At 55.2% G+C, this 10,752-nt stretch overlaps 1 protein-coding gene across 2 annotated transcripts; it reads left to right on the top strand.

Moving 5' to 3' along the window:
* The first annotated feature begins 518 nt into the window (after positions 1 to 518).
* Positions 519 to 9,460, top strand: Theg (theg spermatid protein). Of its 2 annotated transcripts, XM_041669970.1 has the most exons (8): positions 519 to 814; positions 1,563 to 1,685; positions 1,946 to 2,017; positions 2,492 to 2,553; positions 3,158 to 3,227; positions 4,035 to 4,152; positions 6,478 to 6,637; positions 9,194 to 9,460. In XM_041669970.1, the coding sequence occupies exons 1-8, from the start codon at positions 519 to 521 to the stop codon at positions 9,430 to 9,432; spliced, it is 1,140 nt and encodes a 379-aa protein (XP_041525904.1). In that variant the 3' UTR covers positions 9,433 to 9,460. The 2 variants fall into 2 exon arrangements, with proteins under 2 accessions (XP_041525904.1, XP_041525905.1); XM_041669971.1 differs by lacking the exon at positions 1,946 to 2,017.
* The last annotated feature ends 1,292 nt before the right edge of the window (positions 9,461 to 10,752 follow it).

Here is a 10,752-nt window from a genome sequence, read left to right as displayed (position 1 = left end):
TCTTGGTCACTTGCTATCCGATTAGCTGGCTCCGTGGTCACAGAGTGGCTGCTTGAGCATCAGACATTAAAAACAGACCCAATTCTAACCAGGAAGAAGAGATGCGCTCTCTTTGAGGGAAAAAGAAAGAAAGAACGAACGAACCTATCCCTAGAAATCCCCGTGGAACCCACAAGCCCATCGATGGGAGAGGTTGCAGCCTCTGGTGAGATCCGAGTCTTGGTTTGACTCTGGAGTCCAGTGCAGATGGATCATCTTAGCACTCTGGAGGCTGAGGCAGGAGGAGCTTGGGTTCGAGGCCAGCCTGAGCTATATAGCGAGACCCTGTCACCCCTTGTCCCCCACTCCAAAAGAAAGACATGTATAGTTGGACCCTGAACCACGCACCTCAGGCTTAACTCCCAGGCTGGATGGAATGGGGCCTCAGAATCAATGGGTGGGCATTCTGTTACTGTGGCAACCACATATCCATTTGGGTGTTGAAGGAGTGGGGTTAAAGGGTTAGGAGGACCAAGCACATGGGGGAACTCGGTGAACGCAGAGCCAGTTTGCTCAGCAACCCTGTCCCGGAGGCCAAGACTTCAGGGGGGTCAGAGCGTGGGCAGAACAATGGCGGTCTGGGGAATGGCAGTGTGGGCCCCCAGAGCACGTCATTTGACAGCCACTGGCTCCAGGGCTCCCAGGCCACCTCAGGGCTAGCCTCAGAAGACACGGAGGAAGACATTCCCCAGGAAGAGGTGGCCGGGGAAGAGCTAGCTGAGGCTCCCAATCCAGATGGTGGTCGAGAGCTGGAGGTGGAAGTAGTTGAAATGAGGTAGGTGTTGGGGAGCAGGAGGCTCGCGCTGACACACCAGTCCACCCTGGCCATCTCATTGTCCTTCCCCTCAGAGTCCCCAGCTCCCCCTGAGGCTGGGGATGCTGTTGGGGTCCAGTGATCGCTGCTGAGAGAAGTGAGCGTGACAGCTCCCACATCATGACACAGAGACTTCATATTCATTACGAATGCTCAGCCTTAATTTAGGCTTACCCCACTAGCTCTTATAACTCAGAATTAACCTGTTTCTCTTCATCTATCGCCTCATTCTGTGTGTCCTGCTTTCCTGAGATGGCAGCTGCCTGCCTGGCTGGCCCCAGGCGTCTCCCTGTCTTTCCCTCTTCTCTCCTCTATCCCTTTCCTGCCAGCCCCGCCTATCCCTCTCCTGCCTCGCTGTTTCCTGTTCAACTTTGTATTAGACCAACCAGGGGCCTTGGGCAGGCAAAGCAACACATCTTTCCATGGTTAAACAAACGCAATACAAACAAATGTTAACACCTTTACATACTTAAAGTAATAATCCACAATAAGTGAGCATTGTGTTCTTCATTCTCTCACCGGCCCCAGGAGGTGGGAGCTGCTTTCTTCCAATTCCATGGGCTCAGGGCTCAGTTTCTAGACGTTGTGGAGCCTGGGTGACAAAGAGACCAGAGCCAACCAAAGATCCCTGATTGTGGGGGACTGTTCTGTAGTTTCTCTGACACGTCAAGGTGGACCAGTAGACCCCTGACACCATACTCTGTTGCAGCCAGCTGTCCATCACTGAGCGGACTCCCAGCATCTCCACAGCCAAGAGCAGGAGGAAGAAGAAGGGCCGGAGACTGTTGGAGCTGGCAAAACCCAAGACCAACTGGCAATGCCTGAGAGACAGGTGAGGGTTGGGGCCCATGAGGTGCTGAGACAGTGGGAACTCCAGGCCTGCTATGCTCTTCTGAACCTTGTCTCCAACCCGTTTCCCCTTCCCCGCATCACCATGGGCAGGGCACCTAGAGAATAAATGGGCCATTGGGGAGGCATCAGGCAGGACACCAAAGGTGGGGTCCTTGGGTGGTAGCAGAGGAGATTGAGGAATCTGGGAGTCAGTGGGGACCCAGAGGCAAAGGCAGGGCCTGGGACCCTGTCTCATCGCAGGAAGGGGTGCTGTTGTAAGGGCTATGCCTGGATTTCCCCACGTAAGAACAACTTGCAGTTCTGCCTGTATTGGTGAGTTGGGGTGTCCCCTCCCTGTGTCACCTGTCCATGTCAGGGACATGCCAGGCCCCAGGGTTACACCTGAGCTGCCTTTTCTCCAGGGATCAGGTTCTGGGGGTGAAGGGCTCTTGGCTGGGGGCTCCCGCGTGCTAGGATTGTCCTGCTTGAGCTCCCCTGCTGTGGACTGAGCCTGATGGCAGTGTCTGTGTCGCTGGGGGTCCTAGGTCTCCAAAGGGCACTCGGCCTTCCCACCTGCCCCGTCTTGGTTGGACTGTGGGCATCGCTCTACACAATCTGTTTTCCCTGGTACTCGCTGCCCTTGGTCGGCCCGACCTCTGTCTCCTCCAGGCCCTCCCTCCAGTTTCCTAGGGCTGCCCTTCCTGGTTCCCCAGCTTCCGGTTCATTGTTCCAGGACCCCGGGCTTCCTTTCCCCAGCAGGGCGCAGGGCACAAGGCCTCTGCCCTGAGCTGCTCGGCTGTATTCCAGGCCTTCTGTATACTGGACCGAGCGGTTTATCGAGGACACCACCTTGAGCATCACAGTCCCCGGTAGGTCCCGTCTCTTCAGGGCAGCCTGGGTGTCCTCTGCCTGGCCTGGGACCACCTGATTCATCTCCCCAGTCTTCCCCGACCTCCCCAGGACCCCAGTCCTCCTCCACCTCCCTGAGTGGCTCGAATCCTGTAGACACATCACAGGGCATGGGGCTCCGGGCAGTTTCCTGGGCGAACCTGGGCAGGGCTAGTATTTGTTTCACAGAGAGTCCCACCTTCCCCCCGAAATGGGATCCATCTTCTTTGAAAGCACAGACTTTTAACAAGAGCTCTTGTGTGGATGAGCGTAGCAAGCAGGGTCTCTCTTGGGGCTCCAGATTCAGTCACAACCCACAAGCACTAGAAATCCTAGGCCAACACTAACTTCCAACAAAAACCCAGTTTCTGAGCCTCTTGTGCTCAGCCCTGGACAGGGAGGAGCTATAGTCCCGGTGTCCTGTTGTCCATTGTATTATGTATGCCTGTCCTCCCTATGAGAGGGTGTCTGTGGACACCCATGTCTATGGCCTGGACCGGTGGAGGGTTGATAGGACCCCTGGGGTAGAGGGTGCTTCCCACTGAGGCCCAGTGTAACCATGGTGACTGGACCATTTCTGTTCAGAGGTATCCCACCGAGTGGAGGAGCTGTCGCGGCCCAAGAGGTTCTACCTGGAATATTACAACAACAACAGGTGAGAGAGGGCAGGCAGATGCCACAGCTTGGAGGCCCTCCTCTTCCTCTCCCAGATGGGCTTTGCATGTTCCACTTCTGGGTCTTGATCTCAAGAGCTCTTAGCCCACATCCGATGGTGGACTGACCTCAGGGGTCACGGGGACAGTACCCATAGGTGATCAACCTGGCCTCGTGTCATTGCTGCTCTTGACTGAAGGCTATAGAGGTGGGACCTAGAGGACAGCCATGCTTTCTGAAGCCTGTCCTCAGAGCCACTCAGACAAAGCACTGTCTCTGTGCACAGAGATGATAAATCCCCACTGATGGCTGACGCGAGCCCCGTGCCACCACTGTGGAGTCCTGGGTTTCCATACCTGTGTTTATGCCGTGTTGTCACCTGAGGGGGGCAATGCCCTGGCACTAGAGTGGATTTCAGGGTGAGCCTCTGGCAGCCAATGGGAGAGGTGGCTTAGCAGTTGCAGAAGACCAGGTCGCAGCAGATTCTTGTAACAGTGTTTACTCCTGGACAGGGAAGACAGGGACCCGGTTTTACCCTTTGAGCTCAGCCTTTCGGGGGTAGCCGCAGGACATGTTATGTCTGTGTCTTCATCCCTGTCAGGATCCTGATAGGGATGGAGCTGGCCACTCTACTCTCCGGGCGGGACATCTGGGAGAGGCCTGTTTTGACCCTCGCTGGATGTCCCAGTGTCCCCTGGCTCCCACATCCAGGAGCATTCTGAGAATTCTAGGAAGACCACACACACTGTTAGTCCCTCACGGGGACCCAGAGGTGTGGGGTGACGGCGGAACTCGGGGTGCCTTTTAGGACCACACCCATCTGGCCCATCCCTCGATCCACTTTGGAGTACCAGCCTTCTAACCGGGTGAAGCAACTGGCTATTCCTAAGGTCCGCAACAACATCTGGAGCATCGACATGTCTGAGGTAGGTAGCGCTGGCCATACTCTGAGTGGGGGGGGACAGCGGGGACAGCTGCATTTGGGTGTAGGTGAGGGGGACAGGGATGCAGCCTTACGGAGTGGGTGGGTTCCCCCTCCCCCACCGTGGAGTCCAAGGACCACCCCCAGTCAAGCCAGCATCTGGCCTCTGGCTAGGGTGGGGTTCCACTGAGAAGTGACACCACCCAAAGGGATGTGACCAGTCACTCTGTGTGGTCATTTGAACCTTCTTTTTAAATAATTTTAAAGCCCAGGTGGGGTTCCCTGGCCAGACAGTCTGGCTGAGTCACTGAGCCCCAGCTTTAGTGAGAGACCCTGTCTCCAAAACCAAAAACATGTCAGGCATGGTGGTGGTACAAGCCTTTAATCCCAGTCCTGCAGAGGTAGGAGGAGGCAGGAAGAAGCAGGTGGATTTCTGTGAGTTCAAATCTAGCCTGGACTACATAGTGAATTCTATGACAGTCAGGGCTATGTAGAAACCCCGTCTCAAAAACAAAAACAACTCCCCCCCCAAACGAAAAAGCAAACTAAATTCCCTGCTTATCTCAGAGGTGAATTTTGAATTTGGTTTTCCTTTGGATCCAAATGAGAAGACGGTTCTTCTGACCCACTGCCTCCTGTCCCTGCCCTCACACTCGGTGTGACACACCCAACCTCCTTCCTGCTGGGTCCTGCATTCAGGTCACTTCCAGTGCCTCAGGGTTGCAATCCCCTCAGGCCTCTGTGGTCGCCAGGACCCTCTGAAGAGTCCAGGTTCCCTGGCCTGGAGTTGAGGCCCCATGGGGGACTTTCTGTCCTTCTCAAGCGCTCCCTCTGAAACAGGTGAGGGTCTAGCCTCAGCCAAGCCCTTCTGTCCTTCTCAAGTGGCTCCCTCTGAAACAGGTGAGGGGCTAGCCTCAGCCAAACCTTTCTACCCTTCTCAAGCGCTCCCTCTGAAACAGGTGAGGGGCTAGCCTCAGCCAAGCCTTTCTACCCTTCTCAAATGGCTCCCTCTGAAACAGGTGAGGGTCTAGCCTCAGCCAAGTCCTTCTACCCTTCTCAGTGGCTCCCTCTGAATCAGGTGAAGGTCTAGCCTCAGCCAAGTCCTTCTACCCTTCTCAGTGGCTCCCTCTGAATCAGGTGAAGGTCTAGCCTCAGCCAAGCCCAGGCTTTGCCCAGTCACACTGGTCCTACACAAGGCCCAATTTGTGTGTGTCTCGTTCCTGTGCTCCCTGGCCTGGTCTCTCTGGTTACAATCCATCCGTTGTCCAGAAACCAGCTCGCCAGGGCTAGCACTGCGTCTTCCTGCATGCGTTGGCTCTTGTGGAGCTCAGCAAGTCCCGCTAGTATCATGTCTGTGCTAGTATATCCAGTCCGTGTATCAGCATATACACGCAGGCTTCTCTCTGGGCCCGTGAGAGTGTCAGTGGGGAAGACTCAGGCTGGGGAATGCAGCAGCTTTTCAAAGGTGGGTGTTGAGCCGCAGCCACGGATCTAAAGCTGAGGCCGTGGACAGTGGGCTCAGTTGTTATTAGCCCTGGCTGTTCTTCTGGAGGACCTGGGCTCCACCCACAGCACACCCCTGTGCTGACTCCAGTTCTGGAGGATTTGGCGCCCTCTTCTGGCTACTGAAGGCAGTGCACACATGTGATGCACAGACTCAAATACACATACAAATTATAAAAATATTTTTTTAAAAAGAACGTACCGTAGGAGAATATGTCTTTTGGCTTGCTTCCCTTTCCTTCCTCAGCAGCCCCTCCACGTCCTCCCACCTCTGCCTCAGCAGCCCCCGCATACCCTCCCCCTTCCAGGTGAACTCAGCATTGCTACCCGCTGGCTTTGCATGTGTGTTACGCATTGATGCCAGAGCTGTGAGGTTCACTCTGAGTCACAGGAAGCTGTGTAGAGTTGCTCTCCTGCTCTGGTGTCTGTAGCCTCTGCGACCACACTGTCACCAGCGATAGCCTCTTTTCTCTCTGTTTATTATTTATTTTATTCATTTTGAGACAGGGTTTCATTCTGTAGGCCAGCCTGGCCTCGGACTCACAGAGATCTGTCTGTCTCTGCCTCCCCAATGCCAGACTAAAGACATGTTCTGCTATGCTGGGCTATTATTATAGTATTTCTGGTATTTCGCTTGATGATTTCCTTCTCCGAGTCAGCTGAGAGCACTGTCATTTTGTTCCTGGATGGGTTCTTTGTGTATTAAGGTCATTAATCCTTGTTGACCACATTGCGGACCTCACTTCTCTCCAGGAGAAGGGCACTCTTGCTCCACAGACTTGAGGGATCGTGTCTGCTTCACTCTTCCCCCTGGTCCTGTTTTCAGGTTTCCCAGGTGTCCAGAGCAGCCCAGATGGCAGTCCCCACCCCACGGACCCTTAGCCTGGCAAAGCCCAGGCCCCCAGCCATCCTCATGGAAGAGTGGGACCCTATGCCGAAACCCAAGCCTTATGTGTCTGACTATAACCGTCTCCTCCAGCTGGCAAGTGAGTGGCTGCCCTCCTGCTGTGGGGTGGCTGAGGAGCCAGGTGGAGGCCTGCACTTGCCAGGGCTGTGTCTTCCTTGGGCTGCATCCCCCGCAGCTGTAGACTAGTTGTCTGAAACCTGGCAACTATCAGAGGGTACAGCAGGCAAAGTGGGTGCAGGGCATGAGGTTGAGGGCAGGCACCTGGCAGCCAGGCTGAGCTGGTAGGGCTGGTTTGAAACAATTATTTGTTTAATTCCCTTCTGTGTGAACGTCGAATAGCCATTCACCAGTGGCAAAAGTAATGCGTACTGTTCACAGGAAAAATGAAAGAGGCTAAAGAAGAAAGTGAAAATAACATTTAATGTCACGGCTTAGAGGCCACACACACTGCAGCCCCCGTGTGGGCTGGTTCATACACCTCTTCCAGGCTATCACCCACTCTCATACTGACCAGTGGGCTGAGCCGTTGGCACGCTGGAGCCCCGTGACTTCCAGGGCACAGCAGTCAGTGGGCTTTGGTGACCGTCACTGGATACCTTGCGTGTTGTTGGCCTCAGGACTCCCCTTCCTGTGTCGTTCCTGCACCCTGTCCACCTCAGACACAGAACCCTGGCACAGTTTACGTGCTTTCTGCACATAGCGTGACCTGTACGCCTTTGTTCTGGTCACTGTGTGCTGGCCCCCAGAGCCCACCAGCTCGTAGAGCCGCTGGTCTGTGCTGCCCTGGGCCTGTGCCTGCACAGCTCGGGGCTTCCCCACCTTCTCCCCAGCTGCCTCTGTCCCAGGTTCTGGTTACAGTTTGGAGGTCTCTTTAGGGAGGATGGTGGCCCCCTGAGGTGATGCATTCCAATCCACTTGTCCTTTTACACTTTGCCTGTGGGGTTTTCTGTTTGTTTTCTCAACAGCAGATGGTGAGGGGTGAGGCCGAGGTGGCGTGAGCATGTGTGAGCATGCATGTCTTTGTGTGTGTGTTCCCTCTCACCCAGGCCTTACTGTGTACACTGTGGGCTAGGGTTTTGCTGCCCAACACGAGTGCCCAGTCCAAAAGACTGTGACCAGCACTTCCAGGCGCTAAGCTTTCCAGGCGCTCCCTCTGCTGCTGACAAGTGGGGTGTGCTTAGCGGTGTGTGGGAGCGTGCACCCAGTTCTGCTTCTATCAGTCCTGCCAGAGCGGGAGGGGGTGGGGAGGAGGCGGGGCTCTTCTCCGCTGTCACGCTGTGCTTCAGAGTTTTAACGCCCAGATGTTGGGGTTAGAGAGGTGGCCCAGTGGCTGAGAGCATTGGCTGCTCTTCCAGCGGACTGGGATTCAGTTCCCCCTAGCCTCCATGTGGCAGCTCAAAACCAGCAGTAACTCCAGCTCTAGGGGACCCGGCATCTTCTTCTGACCTCTGAGGGCACCAGGCACCCACAGATATGCACAGATGTGCATATGGGCAAAAGCATTCATACATATTAAACAATAAAATTATTCTGAAGCAGAGATAAGCTCAGGCATTACCATTGCTGGAAAGCTCAGGTGCTCTGAGTCCAGGGAGTGTAGAGTCTCCTGCCTTGGGGCCGCTGGCTCCCAGACGCTGGCTCAGTTTTGTCCCAGGACCTTTGCTCGTAGAGCTTTGATCCAACCTGAGGTCCTTCTGGGTTCTGAGGACAGGGCTTGTGTTAGCTGTTTACCCCGCAGTTTGAGGACACAGCCCCAGGGTTGGTGCCCCCACATTCAGGGTGTTCTTTCCTGGCTCTGTGAGAAAGGCTCTTGTAGACAGGCCCAGAGGCGTGTTTCCATGGTGATGGAGACATCACAGGGTTCCAGTTCTCTTCCCCGGGGCTTCTGTGGAGTAGGGCTGTTGACCCTGGTGTGTGTGTGTGGGTGGAGGGCTCGTCCATCTTCACCGGGGCCCAGGCAGACAGGGACTTGATAGAGGCTGTGGCTGCTGTTCTGGGAGGATGGGACTGTGAGGTGGGCTGGCCAGGAAGAGGCCCATGGCCACTGGCCAGGGAGAAGTCCTGTAGCCTTGTACCCCATCTCATAGTGATGCCAAAGGCATAGAACACACAGACCAGGGTTGTCTTCTTTCCACCACTGCCACCAGGTCCAGGTGGAGAAGGATCCACGTTCTCCCTGGTGCCTGTGTCTCCTTTCTGAGCACCATGACCAACTGAAACGTCTTCTCAATTCACCCTCTTAAAAGATGGTTTTTGATATATTCACCAAGTTGTCCAATTATCACCTATCCGGCTCTAGAACATTCTTTTACCACAAAAGAAAACCTTGTCCTCTTGAGCAGTCTCTTGCACCCTCGAATCCACCTCCTCTTTTGGGTTCCCCTGTCACGGACTCCTGTGCCATCGTGTGGTTTGAGTCTGGTCCTCTCACAGCCGCTCACGCGATTGTCTCCCAGCCTCGCTTGTTCTGGTCATGGCTGTGTGTGTGCACGTGAGTGCCGTGTGCTGTGTGCTCCATGTGACACTGTGAGCGTGGCCCACAGATTCTGTCACTCATTTGCTGGTGGGCGGACCCAGCTTGGAGCTTTGCCTGAGAAGGCTGAGCCTGGCCTTGTTCCTCTCTTCTGCCCTCCAGCTCCCAAGGCTCTGTCAGAGAAGTGTGTTCCTGACCGCAGCCCTCAGTGGGAGGTCCTGGAAGCCACCAAGAGAGCAGTGGCCAGTTCACGGATCCTCTCCCTGGCCCAGCCTAAGATCCGCAAGGACCTCAACGAGGGCTACAACCCGTACTACATCTCTCCAGCCTCTCTGGTGGCCCAGGCGTCTCCTCGCATTTATGAGCTAGCCACCCCCAAATTCATCACCAAGAAAGTGTGACAGCCAGGCCCGACCTCCGGCCCACCCCCAGTAAACACCCAAGTGCATCCTCACCTGTGTGCCTGATTTGCTGAGCTTCGTGGCCTGGGCATGGGCGGGCAGGGACGCCTCAGGCCACAACAATAATAACGCTATTTTCACATTCTACCTGCAATGTGCCGCCCTTTTATTTCCCATCTCAAGGGACTCTGAGGCTGGGCCTCAGGCCCTTGCCCCATCTCCCTGACCTTCCTATCCTGTTGTCTCCCACATACCCACACGGACCTCAAGTTCAGCCCCATGGCATGCTGGTCCTCCTCTTATGGGGTTCCTGCCAGCATCCTGAGTTTCACCGTTGAAACTGTCACAGGGTCATGGTGTTTGGAGGGAGGATTGGGAGGCAGTGAGGCTGGGAGGGGAGCACTCTTGGCCACTTCTGCCATCCGAGGGCACGTCATTGCACAAGCTGAAGGCACACAGCAGGACATGGCTTCCAGGGCTGTCGGAAACAGACTTCTGTCTGTCAGGTCTTCAGACGTGGCAGCTGGTTATGCAGACGTGTGGAGCAGGCTCCGGGTTCCCAATGAACCTCCGCGGGGTCTCTCACCTCTCAGGTCCATGAGAGCTGGATGAAATAGAGGTACTTCTTTCTGGTAGATCCTGGGAGCACATACTGGTCCCGTTGTCCCAGAGTCTCCGGGGCCATATTAGCACGAGGCCCTTCCTTCCTCCTCTGGAGCCAGCAGCTCCTGTCTCCCAGTCTCTGCTCCAAGTCTCCTCTTCTCTGAGGATCCCATGGTGACACTTGGTCCACTATGGTCCCCAGTTTAGGGGTCTTTACCTAATCTCAATGAGAATATTCTAGAGGGGGGAACTGCACAGGAGAACTCTCCCTTATTGTGGAACCTTCCATAGAACCTCCTGGGTGGCTGGCTGTGTCACGGTGAGCCAGCTGCCCTGGTCATGACAGTGAGAGAGGTCTGCATTATCGCTGTAAGCATCATCTCACAGATCCTGGGCTAAGCCTGGGAATCCGACAGTCTTGCTTGTGAGTTCTCGGAAAACATGAACTTTTCTGGTAATTCAGAGGATATGATTGAGCACTTGCTGCCCAGACCTAGACCAAGAGTCAAAAAGTCAGCATCCAAAATGAGACAACGGGGATGTCTCTGAACGGAGCCCCTCATGTTGTTGGAGGAGGCCGTTCTCGCAGCACTGGCAGCTGCCAGGCAGAGGTGGTCATCCAGGACAGTGGGGGTGGGGGTTCCCATTTCTGCAGTGCTTGGGTAGTGCACTCAGGAACTGGGGGAGGTAGTTGGATGTCTTATGTGGCCTGAATGA

Source organism: Microtus oregoni, unplaced genomic scaffold (assembly GCF_018167655.1).
Source record: "Microtus oregoni isolate MIOR12 unplaced genomic scaffold, Mior012 000019F_ref0000042, whole genome shotgun sequence".
Taxonomy (NCBI): domain Eukaryota; kingdom Metazoa; phylum Chordata; class Mammalia; order Rodentia; family Cricetidae; genus Microtus; species Microtus oregoni.
The sequence above is the reverse complement of the archived record's forward strand: the minus strand, read 5'-3'. Positions and strand labels throughout refer to the sequence as shown.

Bases quoted from the DNA above. Each gene is read 5' to 3' on its own strand.
- Theg (XM_041669970.1), top strand. From the start codon at position 519: ATGGGGGAACTCGGTGAACGCAGAGCCAGTTTGCTCAGCAACCCTGTC. The intron at 1,686-1,945 runs GTGAGGGTTGGG...GTCTCATCGCAG, and splicing joins TGGCAATGCCTGAGAGACAG to GAAGGGGTGCTGTTGTAAGG. The intron at 3,228-4,034 runs GTGAGAGAGGGC...GGTGCCTTTTAG, and splicing joins GAATATTACAACAACAACAG to GACCACACCCATCTGGCCCA.